The 20,810-nt window shown below is 42.3% G+C and overlaps 1 protein-coding gene across 1 annotated transcript in view; it reads right to left on the bottom strand.

Annotated features, from left to right (window-relative positions):
• Positions 1–20,810, bottom strand: part of TAF4B (TATA-box binding protein associated factor 4b) — a gene marked incomplete at its 5' end in the record, with an annotated part of 64,082 nt that overhangs the window by 10,676 nt on the left and 32,596 nt on the right. Inside the window, 2 exons of the mRNA XM_083360312.1 lie at positions 9,439–9,558; positions 19,978–20,034. Coding sequence (XP_083216438.1) covers positions 9,439–9,558; positions 19,978–20,034 — 177 coding nt within the window. The remainder of the gene's footprint in view (positions 1–9,438; positions 9,559–19,977; positions 20,035–20,810) is intronic.

Here is a 20,810-nt window from a genome sequence, read left to right as displayed (position 1 = left end):
TCCTGAGCCAGCTATGCTGGCTCAGGAATTCTGGGAGTTGAAGTCCACGAGTCATAAAAGAGCCGAGGTTGCCGACCCCTGATCTAGCAGTTACCTCCACAATGGAATTCCCAGGTCAACTGAAAATAAACAATGAAATGCATGCAAGCATGCATACATATATACATACATAACCATGAAGTACATGTTAAGTGATAAATATCATCTGTTACATGTAATTCAATAGCAATATTTACAGTACATTTGTTTAGACTAGCAGTGTTCTGAGCTTCCAAGACATCAGATACTAGAATAACTGTTTAAATCCTTTAAAACTAAAAACCCTACTATTTCTTTATATATACAGTCATGGCCAAAATTGTTGGCACCCCAGAAATTTTTCCAGAAAATCAAGTATTTCTCACAGAAAAGTATTGCAGGAACACATGTTTTGCTATATACAGGTTTATTCCCTTTGTGTGTATTGGAACACAACAAAAAAAGGGAGGAAAAAAAGCAAATTGGACATAATGTCAAACAAAACTCCAAAAATGGGCTGGACAAAATTATTGGCACCCTTTCAAAATTTTCAAAGTTTGCAAAGGAAGAGTGGTCCAAAATTCCGGGTGAGAGGTGTAAGAAGCTTATTGATGGTTATAGGAAGCGACTGATTTCAGTTATTTTTTCCAAAGGGTGTGCAACCAAATATTAAGTTAAGGGTGCCAATAATTTTGTCCACCCCAGTTTTGGAGTTTTGTTTGACATTATGTCCAATTTGCTTTTTTTCCTCCCTTTTTTGTCGTGTTCCAATACACACAAAGGGAATAAACCTGTGTATAGCAAAACATGTGTTCCTGCAATACTTTTCTGTTAGAAATACTTGATTTTCTGGAAAAATTTCTGGGGTGCCAACAATTTCGGCCATGACTGTATATTTGTTATCAATAAATCAATTTGAGATCCAGATGTTAAGAAATGAATGGAATACAAAATTAGAGGTTCCTATATTTCCCAGACAATAGAAGAGTGTCTGAACTTCTATAGCAAGAGTGTCAATGGACCTTAAGCTATGACTTTTATAACAAAAATAACACTTAAAATTAATTCCACACCTTTATATTTACATAGGAAAGGACATTTGTTGGAGATGTAGTAAGGATAATGTTTCTTTTAAAACTCAAGTTTTAAAATGTCCTAATCATGAATTCCCAAATTTGCATTAATTCGGCTGCACTAATTTTCATGAGTGGATTTGGGGAATGTGCATAAGCCCTATAAGCTGCTACATTTAAACTGGTCAAGGTAGTGACATATTAAATAAAGCTTCAGAGTTTCTTTATTCTTAGCATTTAATTTAATATTTCCTTGAAGCTGAAGAACCCCTATACCAGGGGTAGGCAACCTTGGCTCTTTTATGACTGAGCTATGCTGGCTCAGGAATTCTGGGGATTGAAGTCCATGAGTCATAAAAGAGCCAAGGTTGCCTACCCCTGCCGTATACCATTCCTGCTGGAGAAGGGGGGACTATTTTATCCTTTGATTTTTTTTTTGGCTCAGGTCCAAACCTTTTTATAGGTCTCCGAGTGGTATACAGTACTAGCTAAGAAATGACATCTTCCATTCAAGCCCAGAGAGCTATTTAAGAGACCTGCTGCATGGACCCATTGGACAGAAACAAAAGATGCTAAAATTCAAAGCATAATTTGGGAAAATTAGCATTGCCTTAACCTCTACTGATAAGATCAGTAACGAGTTGGGAAACATGTATGTGAAACTAATTTATTCCTGACATTTATCTGCTTTAGAAATGTGCATCCTTGCATTCAAATTATTCAGTTCTACATATTTAAGTTAGCCAAATTTTCTGAAAATATGCAATTAGTGCATATTCTACTTCAAGGCCATCCTTTCTTTGCTGAACAGAACAAAATAATGTTTACATATCAGGATGTTTTGTCTTCCTTGTTATGACTGCAAAGCAAGCATTCTGCTTCAAGATTTCCAAATTACCTGATAATTATGAAGTATTCTTAGTTACATTTGCCTGTACAAATCCTTATATTTATTTCCAACATAGCAGCATCACTTTTAAATATGTCCAAAGATGAATACTTTCATGGAACAGCTCAAACACACTCCTGGCAAGCAATGAATACTATAAGCTTCAGTATCTTACGGTGAGAAAGAATGGTATATACATGAAAAAAGTTTCCAGCATTTCAAGGAAATGTCATGAATATTGGTGGCAACTGGATGGGATAAATGCCAATGGCCCTTTAAGACCTCTAGTGGATTCCATAGAATCCACCCTCCCACTTTTGTTTCTAAAAAGCATGTTCAGAGAAATACTTGGCAAACCTATTACTAATCCCCTCTCCCACAAGACAAAGCTTCTCCCTCAAAGCTTATGTGTCAACTTTACATTTGAGAAAAATATCCTGTTTTCATTCATAAAACACACATGGGTTCTCTGTATGGCCAAAAATGAAAAGCAAGGCTGCTTAGTTATCCATCTAAAAACCTGAACCCTTAAAGCAATAGATACAAGTTTTCAGGCATACCTCCTTGCTGCTCTCACTGTTCTTTGTTTAGAGTTCTAGCAAACTCTGATTTGCCATTTTATTATCTGAACTGACTTGTACATCCCTATACAACTAATGAAATCACTAACTTGCAATTGCTGTATTTCCTAGGCATCTTATAAATATGCAAAGTACACGTACAGTACGCCTAAATGTACTTCTGCTCGTGTAGCACAAAATGTTGAATTCTATTGTTCTGATGCATGACTCCATTGCCACGGGCATTTTCATCAATAGTGTTTTATAGGATTACACCAGAGGGGTTTAATAAGAAAGAAGTCACATCAGCGACAGCAAGAATATGTCCAAGGGGCACCCATTACAAACCCTCTAGCATTATACAAAAGGAAAAGCTAGAAATAATTACTACCTTGCTCTTATGCAGCCTCTTCCTGCTTAATAGTAAACATAATGGTTTACCTAATGAAAAGTTTAATTGTGATGGGAGGAACCTGGGAAAGCTGTTACACCAAGCTCATGATCTCAAATCTTTCAGCAGTAATTAAGAGAGATAAAGGCTCATTCTGTACACATAAAGTAGATAGCTACTAATTTATTAAAGTTATACACCCAAGCTCAAAGGCAAGTTAATATCTCCCAAGTTAATATTAATTTGCTTTTGTGGGCTAGCTGGGTTGGTCCTCTGTATGCTTTAACATTCTGGACATTCTATTTCACAATGTTTCAATATTTTTTTCTAGCAAGCGCAACCAACAATTCCTATTCAACATTTTCCTCATCTAGAAGTACCATAAATATCCAATTTTGGGGGTGGGATGTACTTCAATTTTTATAATCTGAGCTTATGTTCTGATTTCCATAGACTGCTCTCATTCTAGTTAGAATAATTTACATATATATAACAATATATATAATAAATTTATAATTTATTAAGTTTCTGTATCAAGACAATAAGATTGTTTCCTCTGCATATCTACTTATTTATTATCTTTTTTTCTATTTTTTCCTAGGTTTTCAATCACAGAAGTTCATTATCCTTCCAACCCTCTTTCAATTCGACCCCCTCAGTCAACATTATACACAATAGCCACTGGCTGTTCTCCTTCCTCTCAAACTAAATTTTCTTTCTCCTACTAATGTTGGGGAGGGGGCGTTCCTGCAAACCTTAAAGTTACTCCCTCTGTTGTTTCATTGCCATTTGTGCTACATAAGCACAATTATGGTATTGAAATATTGAATTAGATGCAGAGAAAGTGGTGATTGCAATTCCTTAACTTTGACTCTTAGCCATAAAACAAAACTATTCAGAAAAAGACTGTAAGCCCTAAGAGACAGGGATGGCAGCTTGGCCAATTGGTTTCTAAAAAGGAAATTGATAAGATAGAAAAACGTGGGTTAGACAGCATCACCACCAGATGGATTCGTAGCTGGCTGACAGGCCGTACTCAGCGTGTGGTCCTCAATGGAACCGCATCTACATGGAAGGAAGTGTGTAGTGGGGTGCCCCAGGGCTCTGTTCTGGGCCCAGTGCTCTTCAACATCTTCATCAACGATTTGGATGAGGGGATAGATGGGGAACTCATCAAATTTGCAGATGACACCAAGCTGGCAGGAATAGCCAATACTCCAGAAGATAGGCTTAAGATACAGGAGGATCTGGACAGACTCGAACACTGGGCACTATCTAACAAAATGAAATTCAATTGTGAAAAAGTAAGGTTCTGCATTTAGGCAGGAGAAATCAAACGCACAGGTATAGTATAGGTGGTACCTTGCTCGATAGTAGTAACTGTGAGAGAGATCTCGGAGTCCTAGTGGACAATCACTTAAATATGAGCCAGCAGTGTGCTGCAGCTGCCACAAAAGCCAACACAGTGCTAGGCTGCATTAACAGAGGGATAGAATCAAGATCAGGTGAAGTACTAATACCACTTTACAATGCCTTGGTAAGGCCACACCTGGAATACTGCATCCAGTTTTGGTCACCACGATGTAAAAAAGATGTTGAGACTCTAGAACACAGGTCGGCAACCCGCGGTTCCGGAGCCGCATGCGGCTCTTTGAGCCGTCTCTTGCGGCTCCCAGCCGCCCGGTGTGCGCGCACCTCTTCGAACGGGCAGTGGTGCGCGCGCACCTCTCCAAATGGAGAGTGGCACCGCCCGTTTGGAGAGGTGCGCGCGCAACTCCCCGAATGGGCGGAGGTGCGCGCGCACCTCCCCAAACCTTTGGAGAGATGCGCGCGTACCTCCGTGCGAAGGGGCAGCGGCGCCGCTCTTTGAGGAAGCTGCCGTGGCCCATCTGCGAAGCTGCCGAAAGCGGCAGCTTTGCAGACGGGCCGCGGCAGCTTCCTCAAAGAGCGGCGCCCCTGCCCATTCCGAGAGGTGCGCGCGCACCTCTCCGAACGACCGGAGGTGCGCGCGCACCTCCCCAAACCTTTGGGGAGGTGCGCGCGTACCTCCGCGCGAAGGGGCAGCGGTGCCGCTCTTTGAGGAAGCTGCCGCGGCCCATCTGCGAAGCTGCCGCTTTCGGCAGCTTTGGAGATGGGCCGCGGCAGCTTCCTCAGAGCGGCGCCACTGCCCCTTCGCGCGGAGGTACGCGCGCACCTCTCCAAAGGTTTGGGGAGGTGCGCGCGCACCTCTCGGAATGGGCAGGGGCGCCGCTCTTTGAGGAAGCTGCCACGGCCCGTCTGCGAAGCTGCCGCTTTCGGCAGCTTCGCAGACGGGCCGCGGCAGCTTCCTGAAAGAGCGGCACCGCTGCCCATTCGCGTGGAGGTACACGCGCACCTCTGGTCGTTCAGAGAGGTGCGCGCGCACCTCTCGGAATTGGCAGGGGCGCCGCTCTTTGAGGAAGCTGCCACGGCCCGTCTGCGAAGCTGCCGAAAGCGGCAGCTTCGCAGACGGGCCGCAGCAGCTTCCTCAAAGAGCGGCACTGCTGCCCATTCGCGCGGAGGTACGCGCGCACCTCCGGTCGTTCGGAGAGGTGCACGCGCACCTCTCGGAATGGGCAGGGGCGCCGCTCTTTGAGGAAGCTGCCAAGGCACCGCTGCCCATTTGTGCGGAGGTACGCGCGCACCTCCCGGAATGGGCAGGGGCGCCGCTCTTTGAGGAGGCTGCCGCGGCCCGTCTGCAAAGCTGCCGCTTTCGGTTTCATCTCACTTTTTAAAAAAATGGCAGCCGCGTGCGTCCGTGCATGCGCAAAAAACCATTTTGCGCATTTTTGCGCATGCGCGTGCGTGGACACACGCACGCGGCTCCCACTTTTTTTAATTTGTGATGGAACCGGTTCCCAGTGGCTCTTTTCCTTTTTTAGGTTGCCGACCCCTGCTCTAGAAAGAGTACAGAGAAGAGCAACAAAGATGATTGGGGGACTGGAGGCTAAAACATATAGGGAACGGTTGCTGGAATTGGGTATGTGTAGTTTAATGAAGAGAAGGGTGAGGGGTGACATGATAGCAGTGTTCCAATATCTCAGGGGCTGCCACAAAGAAGAGGGAGCCAAGCTATTCTCCAAAGCACCTGAAAGCAGGACAAGAAGCAACGGATGGAAACTAGTCATGGAGAGAAGCAACCTAGAACTAAGGAGAAACTTCCTCACAGTTAGAACAATTAACCAGTGGAACAACCTACCTCCAGAAGTGGTGAATGCTCCAACACTGGAAGTTTTTAAGAAGAGACTGGCCAGCCATTTGTCTGAAATGGTATAGGGCACAGGTCTGCAACCCGCAGCTCCGGAGCCGCATGCGGCTCTTTCAGCCGTCTCCTGCGGCTCCCAGTCCTCTGCCATGTGCAGTACAAAAAAAAAAAAAAAAGTGGGACTAAAAAATTTCAACCAATCAATTCAAATATGCAGGGTAGGTGCATATTTCGCCTTGACTCCACTCTTCAGTCAAACCCTGTTCTGCGCATGTGTGCACATATGCGCATACATTTTTTGCGGCTCCCAGTTTTTCCTTTTGTGAGGGAACCGGTTCCGAGTGGCTCTTTCACTGTTTCAGGTTGCTGACCCCTGGTATAGGGTTTCCTGCCTTAGCAGGGGGTTGGACTAGATGACCTCCAAGGTCCCTTCCAACTTCTTCTTCTTCTTCCTCTTCTTCTTCTTCTTTTATTATTATTATTATTATTATTATTATTATTATTATTATTATTATTATTATTATTATTATTATTATTATTATTATTATATAACCTCATCTAGAGATCTACCAAGTCTGAATATTGTATACAACTATTATTCTCAGAAGCTAGGAAAACCACCAAGTGACAGTGGGTTTCCAGATAATCAAAAACTAGTGAACATAAATTCTAAGTGGAGAGATGAGGAAAAAGAATTTAGAGCAAAATAAATACAAATATAAAATAAAATTATATTAAATACGGTTAATACAATTATTACCAGTGTAGTTTCCTCTGTCATTTTAAACATTACACTTTAGTGACAACTTTTGAAAGAATCTTCAGAAGTCCACATTCAAGACTGTGAGGCATATTTTGAACATCTGAAGCTGTGAGAATATATAGACACAGACTCCCTACCCAGAAATAACAAGCAAACCTTTTGTTCCCTTAGTAGAGCATATGATTAGAAGAACGTAATTTTCTGAACTAAGGCTCAGAATGTAAGTGCTATGTTTGTTACATAATGGACTGAAAACAATATATTTGGAGGTACATCCAAACTAAACACATGACAGATGCACCTACAATCATGTGAATTTGGCAATTCTAATCCTCTTTTCACTTACTTATCTGAGGTCCCCTCAATCAAAAGTATTAAAAATAGTGACAGCAATTAAAGAGGTACTGTGAGAAAACATTTTTATTGGCTTTGACTGGGATGGGTTTTTAACAGGTGAAAACATTTTTTTTCTAGAAAAAACTATATTTTATAACAGGCAAGTTTGGCCTTGGAGTACAAAATGAAGCAGGGCACAGGCTGATAGTAATTTGTCAACGGCTCTACACATGGACACCAGACAGTCAACACAGAAATCAGATTGACTATGTGCTCTGCAGCCAAAGATGGAGAAGCTCTATACAGTCAGTATAGAGAGTCCCTTGGACTGCAAGGCGATCAAACCGATCAGTCCTAGAGGAGATCAACCCTGACTGCTCTTTAGAAGGCCAGATCCTGAAGTTGAAACTCAAATACTTTGGCCACCTAATGAGAAGGAAGGACTCACTGGAGAAGTGCCTAATGCTGGGAAAGATTGAGGGCAATAGTAGAAGGGAACGGCAGAGAATAAGGTGGCTGGATGGAGTCACTGAAGCAGTAGGCATGAGCTTAAATGGACTGCAGAACATGGTAGAGGACAGGAAGGCCTGGAGGAACATTGTCCATGGGGTCGCGATGGGTCGGACACGACTTCGCACCTAACAACAACAACAATTCTTTCATTTACATTAAGAAACCAATTTAGGCAGCCAGAGTGTGAAACGTTAAGAAATGAGCTGTGGGCAGGCTTTCAAAGACATAAAACCAGGCCAACATACATTTCTATAGCATAAAAGTCAGCATTTAACATCTAGTTTTTATCCAGAATATCTAATGAAAATCCACAGATAAATATTATCAACAGCCCTTATATTCTTGGATGAACATCAGCCAGAAGAGGGAAATTGTAGAGGGAAGGAAAATACAAGTTTTTGTATGGAAGATAAGACGATAAGGTAAGGTAAGGTAAGCTTTATTGTCATTTTTTTACTGTGAGGGCACTGACCCACATTAAAAATGAAATTCTGTTGCCTGCTCTGAAAAGTATGTATCTATCCATACACATGCATAATACACATATAAATATGCTAAATATATATACACCCCTATACGCCCCTACACACACACACACACACACACACACACACACACACACACACACAGAGTGACTGAATCTGGATGTAGAGGAGATCAAGCCTGACTGCTCTTTAGAAGGCCAGATCCTGAAGTTGAAACTCAAATACTTTGGCCACCTAATGAGAAGGAAGAACTCACTGGAGAAGAGCCTAATGCTGGGAAAGATTGAGGGCAAGAGTAGAAGGGGATGACAGAGAACGAGGTGGCTGGATGGAGTCACTGAAGCAGTAGGCGTGAGCTTAAATGAACTTCAGAAGATGGTAAAGGACAGGAAGGCCTTTAGGAACGTTGTCCACGGGGTTGCAATGGGTCGGACACAACTTTGCAACTAACAACAACAAATCTGTTGATATCATTGTATGAAAATTTATTTGGAGCACAGCCAAAATTATTCGGAAGATTTACTGCTGAAAAAAATTCTAAGATCATTCCCAGGGTGGGCAGATGTGCTTTTAATGGGAATAATTCTATATTACTGGACTTTTCCAACCCTTTTTCACACTGGGAAACCAATAGTGCAACACCCCATAAGAATTTTATAGGAAGATTCTAGGTAAGCATTTTTATAAGCTTTGTTTATATACATTTTCCTTAACAATATGTTTTGCTGCAGGATTACTTCCTTCACAGAACACCACACAATCAAGTCCAGTTCTCCGGATGCCAAATAGAGGACTGATTATTAAAAAAAGAACACTTCCCATTTTACAATCCTGTAATCCCTTAATTCGGGGTAGAGTTGGGGGTGACTGGATGAAGTTGAGCATTTACTAGCAGGATGCCCTTCCTGACACACTGTTGGAGTTCACAGCAGATATTTTTTCTTTGTACCCTTGGAGAGAAACATCTGACACTACCTAAGATTGAACTCTCAACCTTCCAAGAAGAGGCGAGCGTCTTCACCACTAGACCACCACACCATACAGAGAGATGATTCCTATGAAACTAATAAAAAATGCTACTATAAAAGAATTCCTTAAGCAGACCATACTCTTTACAAAAAATAAAAACAAGGTTCAACTGGTGAAGATAATATAGCAGAGGGGGAAAAAAGCATAATGTTACAAACCTCAAGTCCAGAAAAAGAACTAGACGAATCCAGAGGTCTCTTCTTTCTTGGCCCAAGAGCTTCCAGGGCTGCCCGGTTAGCCTCCCTTTGCTGCATTTGTGCAAATTCCAGTTGTTGCATCTAAGATTAAGAGAAAGTTATGAACAAATAAATCTGAATATCATGAAAGCTACCCTTGGGCTTTATCAGCTTTCCCCCCCACTTTTACTTGCTCTTTAAATAGCAAGGAAGTTTTATCAGTCCTAAACGTACAAACAAACAAAAAATATTGGGTCAGAATCACTGTTTACAAGATCCCTCTTTACTATATATACATCAGGTGTGTCAAACTCAATTTCATTGAGGGCCGCATCAGCATTGCGGTTGCCCTCAGGGGGGCAGGTGGGTGTGGCCTACTGGGTGGGCGTGGCTAAAGTGCATATGGCCTACTGGGTGGGCATGGCCAGCTCTACATCATTCGCATCAAGGGTGCCTATGGGGGCCTGGGCAGGAGTGGGACAGATCTGGGGGTCTCTGGCAGGAGGAGGGTCTCTGGGCCAGGGCCAAGGCAGTGGGGGCCATTCTCTCATTGTTTTCAGGATGGCTTCGCGGGCCGCATGAAACCACTTCACGGGCCAGATCCGGCCCCCGGGCCTTGTGTTTGACATGTCTGCTATACATTAAGAAATTATTCCAGTAGGATTTTTATCATATAAGAAATGTGGTCCAAAACTATTAAATGCAATCAGATCAATTGAGGTATTATTTTAAAATAGATATTTTATGCACCAGGTTTTACAGTCATTTGGGGTTTTGCTACAGATATTTTAGCTCCCTTCTTGCAAAGGGCAGCTTTGAAATATAAAAATTTACTTAGATTCCATTCTGGAGGCTGCTTATAAAAAGCTTAAATAGCTATCCTCTCATATATAAATGCACTCTGTCTTGTTATAAATTATGACAACTGTGTATATGTGAGCCTCACCTATATGCCTTTATCTCCTGACAAAATTAATAATAATAAACAACAGTTACAGAGGTATATGGGGGAAGATATGTGTTCTTAAACTAAATAAAGCAAGTACCCACAAAGCCAACTGATACTTCTAGCTACATCCTTATATATTCACTCAAAAAAAGATAATCAGAAGCCATAGAGAAAGCGTTTCAAAACCATTTCCCTTCTTCGATTTTTCCATCAGCTCCAAGTACAAAGATTTTTTTAAAAAACCTGTGTAAAGATCAAATTGCCATGAAAACATTGCAGAAATGGTAAAATGGTCTTTGTTGCTCCTGGCCTTTTTAATAATAATATATAGGGTTTTTAAAGTCTAGTCTTGAAGCAATCAAGTAGTTTCTAGGTGACACAATAACCATTTTAGTTAATCTGACCTGAAGCACAAATAAAGTAGAGATATATTTTTAAAGCCCTTCCCAATAGTTAGATAGCATATGCAGCCAAGCTACAGTTGCACAAAGGAATTTATCAAAGGAACTCTGGTATGCTCTGCTTTAAGAAAAAATATTTATTTTGTACAAATGAAATTTTTCTCATTTATAACATTTCACTGACATCACCTTCACTTCTGTCTACTTTTTGTTCAAATGTTATCTACCTGTTGCTTAAGATCCATGCAAGCTTAAAATACCCATAGAAACCACGGTTTGTTGCCAGGTAAACTGAAACATGATTTTGTTCACTTCAGGAATGCTTTTCCCCAAACCAATGCTTTCCAGATGTTTTTGGATTACAATTGACCAAACACTAGGCTGGTAACTGTGGAAGTTGAAATCCTGAACTATTTGCAGAATATCAACTTAGAGACAGCCGCATTAGGTAGGGGCGGGGGAGTGGCGGTAGTTATCAGGGAGACCTTATGTCCGCGGGAGACCACCGTCCCTCAGATAGTCGGGTGTGAGTCTCTCTTTTTGAGGTTTGGTTCGGGGGCGCAGTTGGGCTTGCTGCTGGTGTACGTTTCGCCTAGTCACACAGCGGCAGCCCTGCCTGAGCTACTTGATGTCCTCTCCGGTTTGGTGATTGAGTTCCCCAAACTTTTAGTTTTGGGTGACTTCAATCTACCATCCCTGGGAGGGTCATCTGAGTTAGCTCGGGAGTTCATGGCTTCCATGACGGCCATGGACCTGACGCAGGTAATTTCTGAACCAACTCATGAGGGAGGCCACACCCTGGACCTAGTTTTTTTATCTGGACGATGGTTGGATGATCTTGGTGGGGGCTCTCCATTTATCATGCCCCTGTCATGGACCGATCATCACCTCCTGCGGCTGGTCTTCCGTTTTACCACCCCCCGCCGTGGGGATACGGAACCAATTAGATGGTACCGCCCCAGGCGCTTAATGGACCCTGACGGGTTCCAGGCAGCGCTGGGATCCCCACCTGCCTCCGTCGCTCACAACTCGGCGGATGCCTTAGTGGAAGCCTGGGAAAGGGCAGCCACTGAGGCACTGGACCGAGTTGTACCCTTGCGGCCCCTGACCCGGTGCAGATCCCAACGAGCTCCATGGTTCTCCGCGGAGCTCCGGGAGATGAAGCGTCGGAAACGGGGCCTAGAGAGATGCTGGAGGTCCAGCCGATCCGAATCCGACCGGTTGCGGTTAAGAACCTATATTAGGTCTTATCTCGCTGCGATGAGGGTGGCGAGGTGTAATTACTTCTCCACCCTCATCGCGTCCGCAGATAACCGCCCGGCCGCCCTGTTTAGGGTGACTCGCTCACTTCTTAATCAGGAGGTGAGGGGGGATCCCTTGCAGGGTCGTGCCGAGGAGTTTGGTCAGCATCTGTCGGATAAAATCGCTCGGATTCGGACCGGTTTGGACTCCAGCTGGGCAGAGTCTGACGATCAGGACACGGGCGGTCTTGTCAATGTTATCTGGGAGGAGTTTGATTCTGTGACCCCTGATGAAGTGGACAGGATTATGGGGAGGCTGAGCTCCACCACATGTTTATTGGACCCATGCCCTTCCTGGCTGGTTTATGCAGCTAGGGAGAGGACACGAGGCTGGTTCCAGGCGGTGATATCTGCTTCTTTGAGTGAGGGTAATTTCCCCACCGTCTTGAAGGAGGCGGTGGTGAGACCCCTCCTCAAGAAGCCAGCCTTGGACCCAGCTGTGTTGAACAACTTTCGTCCAGTCTCCAACCTTCGCTTTCTTGCGAAGGTTGTTGAGAGTGTGGTGGCGCATCAGCTCCCTCTGGTCCTGGATGAAGCGGATTATCTGGATCCGTACCAATCGGGTTTCAGGCCCGGGTACAGCACGGAGACGGCATTGGTCACTCTGGTGAATGATCTCTGGAGGGCTCGGGATAGGGGATGTTCCTCTGTCCTAGTCCTATTAGACCTCTCAGCGGCTTTCGATACCATCGACCATGGTATCCTGCTGCGGCGTCTCAGGGGATTGGGAGTGGGAGGCACGGTTCTTCGGTGGTTCTCCTCCTATCTCCTGGGACGTTCGCAGTCGGTGTTGGCAGGGGGGCAGAGATCGGCCCCTAGGTCTCTCGTTTGTGGAGTTCCTCAGGGGTCGGTTCTCTCGCCTCTCCTGTTCAACATCTACATGAAACCGCTGGGTGAGATCATTTGTGGTTTTGGAGTTGGGTATCATCAATATGCTGATGATACCCAACTTTTTATTTCGACCCCAAACCACCCCAGTGATGCCCTCGCTGTGATGTCCCGTTGCCTGGAGGCGGTTCGGGTCTGGATGGGGAGGAACAGACTTCAACTCAACCCTGACAAGACTGACTGGCTGTACATTCCGGCATCCCGGGACATTCAAAATGTTCCATCCCTTTCTATGGGGGGTGAGCTGTTACCCCCCGTGGATAGGGCTCGCAACTTGGGAGTCCTCCTAGATTCACGACTTACCCTGGAAGATCATGTAGCAGCTGTGACTAGGGGGGCTTTCGCCCAGGTTCGCCTGGTGCGCCAGTTGCGGCCCTATCTGGACCGGGATGCCCTGTGTACGGTCACTCATGCGCTCGTGACCGTAGACTACTGTAATGCTCTCTACATGGGGCTTCCCTTGAAGACCACTCGGAGGCTCCAACTGGTACAGAATGCGGCCGCGAGAGTTGTCTTGGGAGTTTCCCGGTACTCCCATGTTACACCTTTGCTCCGCGAGCTGCATTGGTTACCAGTTGTCTTCCGGGTGAGGTTCAAGGTCTTAGTGATGGTTTTTAAGTCCTTACATTGCATGGGTCCGGAATACCTCGGGGATCACCTGCTGCCGGCGTCAACTCCCCTCCGCCCTGTACGTTCCCACAGAGAGGGCCTCCTCAGGGTGCCTCCGGTCAGAGAATGCCGGCTGGTGGCCCCCAGGGGGAGGGCCTTCTCTGTGGGCGCCCCGGCTTTGTGGAATCAACTGCCGGTTGAGCTCCGGATGGCACCAGATCTCCGCTCCTTCCGGCGCGGGTTAAAGACCCACCTATTTGAACAAGCTGGCCTGGCCTGATGGGGAGTTAATTTGGGTTTTAAATATTTGTATATTTTATTGTTTTATCTTGGGCATTAATTTAATTCTATTTTAACTTTTGTAGTTTTGTATTTTTATTATATGCCCTGTTCACCGCCCTGAGTCCTTCGGGAGAAGGGCGGTATAAAAATTTAATAAAACTAAACTAATAAACTAAACTAACTGAATATTACATTGTTCTCCAAAGTAAGCTTTATCCTGTGCGAGAATATAGAACACCCTACAATGTTCAGTAACACTTGAATGATTCTTTTACATCTAAGGGAATCTTTATTGTTTTTCACTCACAAGCCTAATGTTGGACAAGTAAAATGATTAGTCCATCTGCCCTTTAAACTCAAGGTGTTTACACTATTTACCTATCATCACGTATTCATCCATTTACCAGGTGGAATTAGCAATCATGGCATATGTCAGCACCAACTTTACTAGGCAGAATCCCTACTAACTATACTATGACCTCAAACCCTAATACTGTAGTCTTTCAGGAGTCTTTCAGCCATGGCCAGCTGCTAAACTCTTCCCCTACACTCAGTTTATCTATCTTTAGTTTTATAACTTTTCTTGTCTTACAAATGTATCTAACAGTATTCTTTGTCCTTCTTAAGCATCCTCCCCTACTGTAGCATGCTTACATCACCTAATATTTTAACTACATTTCTAAATCTACCCCAAAAAAACAGGTAAAATTTCCAAACCACTAAAGAAGAGTAAAACTTTAAAGCAACATTTTAACTTATATTAGCATTTATGATTGATACAGATAGATTGAAATAGATATAAAAATAAAAATTGTTTTGATTTTAATTGTATTTTTATTCATATATTTTCAAACATTTTTAGTATTAGCTGTTTGATGGAACACCTATAATTTCACACTATCATTGTCTGCATTCTAAAAAGATTCAAAAGAGCCTGACTGATGCTCAAGAAAATAATTGATTATCTATCAAGATGGGAATAGCATCTATCAAGATGCAATAGCACCAATACAGGAACAAGCATTTTGCAACTCAGAGGAAGTAAACAGGTCATATTGTGGAAAATAGCAGAGCATCTCCAAAGACAATATATTCAAGTAACCTCAGACTCTGAAGAACATAAGAAACTGAATCCTACAAGGTTGAAGTGTGCTTATCCCAGTGAAGACAGCGGCTAAACATGAAAGAAACAGAGTGACTGTGGTAATAAGAATGTGTAGGAAACTGTTATCTATTGCTACTTAATGGAGACATGAATATAATAAAGGAAAGTATGAACTTGGAGAGTAGGATATGCATAGGGGCTCAAAGAGAGGCAATAAACATCCACATTATAGAAGTGATCTTTTTAATATCATTTAACACATGCATTAACATTTTTAGAGTTCACAGCACAAAGGCTTCTTATACTTTAATGTGTGATTTGCAAGTAAAGTATGGAACCACACAGATTAAGAAAACTGGTTCAAGCAAGTGAAAGGGCAGTGCCATCTGATGGAGAGTTGAATATAGGTGCTGCTTGCTATCTTGGAAAAACTATAGCACTTTTCCATCATCCAAAGATGAGCTAAAAATACGTTCATTTTCTCCCAGAGAAGAAGAAATATATAATCATCAACTCCTGATAATTGGTTACTGCTACCATTAAAATGTATTGTCTGGGAAATCTAATTTATAAACTTACCTGTCCTGTAATGAGGAGGTTTTGCTTAATCTGCCTGTCCTATTGATGATGAATACAAGAAAGTACATGGTCTTTCTTGCAATCAACAGTTTTTCCACTCCATAAACACGGGTGATCCACAGACAAAAAATCTAATAACATAATCATTATGTCAGGTGATGGTAACTAAAATCTACTATCAGAATTTGTAGATATAGAAATGTAAAAACTGTCTAATATGTAGCAATGTTCAACTGAGTTTATCTAATTTCATGTACAGGTTCCTGAAAAACAAGACTACTTAAATTATCTCTAAAAATATGAGCAGCATAGCACATCTCATGTATCCTATTTGATTGGATGCTGATAATTTAGAACAGCCTTCCTAAAGTTTGGCACGTTGAAGTCCACCCATTTGAAGAGTATATACCCAGACTGAGAAAGCTGATTCTAAAAGCTTCCATAGAAAACTAGGGACAAGGAAACAGAAAATAGAAGACATTTATTAAAGAAGTATTTCTGCAAAGGGTTGTTTATAAGTGCAACAACAAAAATGATCATTTTTTTTCATACAGTAAAATAGAGAAGCTAATGTATTATACCTAACAATGATGGTCCAATTCTAGAATGTTAGTCTGTTGCTTCCTTAAAATATTGAAATGTCTTGGGTTGGAGGGATTGTCTTTGAATCAGCCTTGACTCCTGGTGACTATACAGCGAATCCATTAAGTGTTCTTGGCAAAAGTTTTTATTGCCCTTTCTCCTAGCACTGAAAATGGCTGACCCGCCCTAAGTCATCTAGTTAGTTTTCATGCCTAAGGCAAGACTAAAATTATTACATAGAGCTTATTGGCCTTGGCTAAGATTAGTTCATCATCTTAACTACTAACTAGACCAAACATAGGGGACCAAAGCTGATAAAAGCTGGGGAAGCCTGACAACTCTCTTGTGGCTTTCTGCATTATCAGAAAGCAGCCAAGGTCCGTCCATGCCTTCTCATCCTTCTGCAAGGATCTCATCCTTCTGCATACAACATAAAACAACCAATGTTCTCTTAGCACTGAAATGTTGTACGTCTGCTTTCTATGATGGGCCTGAAATAACTATTAAAAAGGGTATATCAAGCATCTTATAGTTAAAAAAACAGTGGCATTCATGATTTATTGGAGAGGAATATGTTGGAGAATATATAGCCCGTATGTTCCTCCAAGTGGCTAAAAACATAAACTACAAAGTTTAAACTAAAAGGGCAGAGCAGCAATAAAAGCCAAACATGTAACAACTAATGGAACTAACAGATGGACATGTCAATCTTCCTGTTTCCTTTGATACCCAAAAGTCCGATGTGACTTCTTGGTCCTGTTTCTCTTAAAATGCATGTCCTCTTTTGGTTCCCTTCCTCATGTCAATTTGTACTAGTTTTCCCAAAATATTTGTTCATCTCTCTCTATATATTTTAAAGTAACTTTCCAATTATTATACTTGATGACATTAGTATTGACATATCTTAGCATTTCTTGGATTAGTTAATCATCCTTCTAATTTGTGACATTTTTTTAAATTCCCTATTGTATTGTATTGTGGAAGCTTTTAATAAAACTTGCAGGTTCCTTACATATGCAGGAGTTGTGGTGGCGCAATGGTTAGAATGCAGTATTGCAGGCTAATTCATTGCCCACTGCCATGAGTTTGATTCTCACTGGCTCAAGGTTGACTCAGCCTTCCATCCTTCCAAGGTCAGTAAAATGAGGGCCCAGATTGTTGGGGACAATATGCTGACTCTGTAAATGGCTTAGAGAGTGCTATAAAGCACTATGAAGCGGTATATAAATCTAATTGCTATTGCTAAGTGCAACTTTGTATGCAGAACTTCTGCATGTATGAAGCACTTTCACTTTTCTGTAATTATAATGATTTCATTTAAAAATTCTTACATTTTGAAATGCAAGATGTGCATTTTGAACCTTCTAGGCACCTTTCCAATTACATTAAAGTTAAAGCTCAGTGCTAGTGCAAGTATTACTCCCAAGTGGTTTAGCTATATTTATATCTTGAACTAGATTTTTGAAATTTTCTGGTATCAAAATCATGGTCACTGCTCTTATGTCAGCTTCATAGTAATTAATTCTGTCATAGAACAATTAATCACATCTAGAAATAGTGTCTTGATATGCAGCCTTCCCCAACCTAGTATCTCCAGATGTACAGAAGTGTCTTTGGACAAAACTGGCTCCCTCAGCTGAGAAATGGAGATGAGCATTGCACCCTCAAGTCAGGCATGATTGGACAGGGGAAATCTTTATCTTTATTTCATTCAGCAATTTTATTCTAGAAGAGACGAGGTGCTACACTCATGCCCTTTGGTTTACGTGCACATTACCAACTGTATAAGCAATATCTGACACTACAGGATCATTTTCTTTCTTCAAATATTCCACCATCCTTTTCAGTAAGATGTTATTTTTCAAATAAATTAGTATAACCTGTTCTGTGCTGAGTTGCCCATTCTAGCCTTTGATCAACCCCCCTAGTGCCCTTATGCCCTGCTAGTTACAGATGCTTAGATATAAGTACATTATGCATTGGTGCCTCCTCCTGATTTCCCTTATCATGGATTCTGGCTGTAAACTCATACAAATGGGGAGATGTATTTTTGTACAAAACAGTACATTGATCCAGCAATGCTCATCATACTAATTTATCATATAAAACAAGGGGTCTCCAAAGCTGGCTGGCTGAGGAATTCTGGGAGTTGAAGTCCACAAAAAGTTGCCAAGTTTGGAGATCCCTGACCTACGTTTACTGCAATAAAACATATGTCAAGTACACTGCCAGGAATATTTTTAAGAGGGACCAATATGAACAAGCATGTATGGTAACATGCACATACTCTATAGTGACACAATCTGGCCTGAGGTGTTTTTTTTATCCTGAAATGCCCTACATTTCCTTCTAATTCCAGCCTATAGACTTCCAGCAGTTCACACACCACCCCTTTGTTCCGAAACAAACAAGGGAAGCCAAATGCTGCCCGCACAGAATGTTGTGCAGGTCCTAATGGAGACCAATGAGACGCAAAGACCAGGTCGCTTTTGTTAAAGGTGGCAATGTGCAGCAGCCCTTTTGACATGAAAGAATGGCATGCACCTTTACTTCTTCACTTCTTCTCATCTAGGAGCCTTTCTTTGCTTTGGCTGGAAACTGATGCATTGATTTTCAGACCATTTTACTGGATTGCTATTTATTTTGGCTCACCTCTTACATTAATCCAAGCAATAAGGGCTTTTAAAGCATCCATAAATAACCCACTGCTGCTACTATTGGCATCTAGAAGCCAACCGTAGCAAGTTAAGCAACAACAAATTTCATAGTTCAAGAGGCACAGTTAAGAAAAAGGTTGTTCAGAAAAATCACTCATTTACTACAAAAATCCTTTTTAAAAATGGCCCGGAATCACTCAAGTAACTATAGAAACCAATTTCTTAAGCTCAGTATCACACATCTCCCACCTCAATTGTCTTTATTATTGTTTTCTGTCAGATCCTTAATCAGAAATGTGAACAGGCTTGATTTATTCAATGGAGGAAAAGAATCTGTAGGTCAAGTTAAGAAAAAAAAAATTCTCACTCACACAGTTTTCAACCTTAGGTATTTTCATTTAATTCTGTTCCCAGTAGCTCTGGGGGCAACTCCAGCGAGATCCAATATTAAGGCTCAATTAAAATAAGCTCCAATTAGTGGAGCTTTTTTCTCTCCGGCTAAAAAAGTCAGGAAATGGATATTGGGAAATGTAAAAAGTCAGCTACTGAGAGGAGGCTGCAGCAGACATAAATGAACTTATTTGTTGATTTCTGCAGTTGCTATGCAGAGGCCTCTGGGAGTAACAGCTTAACCAGTCTAAGCTATAAACTAAAACCCCTGCAGCTAAACATGAACTGTGTGAAACAAGGGCTCCATTCCAGAACAGAAAACTGCTGGGCCCAGAAAATTAAAAGCCAGAGGCGTTTTCCATTTAAAACTAAATCCCAGTACCACCTCCCAGCCAAAGAATTATAAGCAGTATCAGATTTACAAAACGAACAATTACCCTGGAAAAATGTAGGCTATTGTACAGTCCCAGATGCTAAATCTTAAAGTGTCTTTTCTTCCCCCTCCTAATCCCACATTATATTCCTATCCAGCACATTGCCGGAGTTGAGCTCTGCTTAGAAATAGTTATTTGTGAACTATGAAAGTAAAGTGTTGAGAGCTGATAAATTCACTGGCCTCATTTGAAGCGTTGCCCTTGCCTGCAGCAGTTCCTGTCCTTCCCCAAGGCCTCCACAAATGGTATGCAACAGCAAAATAAACCCTGACCTAATTGCCAGGGGAGGCCTGCCAACCTTTCCTCCCAACACAAAGCCAAACCTGATAACCTGAAAGTCGTACTTCTTTGGCTTTCTGCTTTAAACGCAGCTGCTCTGGATCTTCTTTATTGCAACGGCTCTATTAAAAAAGGAGAGAGGGAGGGAGGGAGGGAGAGAGAGAGAGGGAGAGGCAGAAAATGAAATGTAATGGAAGTTACCCAAAATACAAACATTATCTTTAAATATTTAATCAGCTACATTTTTTTTGTTCTGATTGGAAATCTTAGCTCTAGGGGCTTCATGCCGCAAGCCAGACTGCCTTGGCTCTCCCCCACCCCTGTGTGCCCAAACATCCTTTCATCAGGGACGGTTGCCTTGCTTGTAGCCCAGAGGAAGCTTGAACTAAAAATGATGCTAACGTTGTCAGTCAGGTCCAGCGTAGGCATGATGATGTTCATGTCAGGAGCAGACACTTGGGGAGAGAAAAGGAAAAGAAAGGCAGAAGGGAAAAAAAAGAATGCTCTAACCCCATGTTCTGCTGGAATAATACAGCAGACTGCCTTAGGGGGGCTAATTTTAAACTCCCTTTTTTCAGAATGAGGTAGATTTAGAAATAGAGCCATTTATACGGGTTGTGATAATCGGTTAAAATGTATCTGCCAAGAGGTCAATAAAGATGATCAGCCAGCAGATGTTTTCAGTAAGTCTGCAAATACTGGCTAAAGGCCAGATAGCCACTGACACCTGTAAGATTGGAATATTACATGGGAAGGAAGTGAGACTATGTGTTCTGTACCAGCCTGCTACCGGCCCTGCAGAAGAGGCAGGGACAACCCCTCCACAAACGGCAAGAGGCTGGAATTACGCCTGCCAAATTTATTGCAACAAAAACAAACAAGACACGAACCAAGAAAC

The sequence above is a fragment of the Vipera ursinii genome, assembly GCF_947247035.1.
Source record: "Vipera ursinii genome assembly, chromosome: 3".
NCBI classification, from domain to species: Eukaryota; Metazoa; Chordata; class Lepidosauria; order Squamata; family Viperidae; genus Vipera; species Vipera ursinii.
This window is presented reverse-complemented; position numbering and strand designations above follow the sequence as displayed.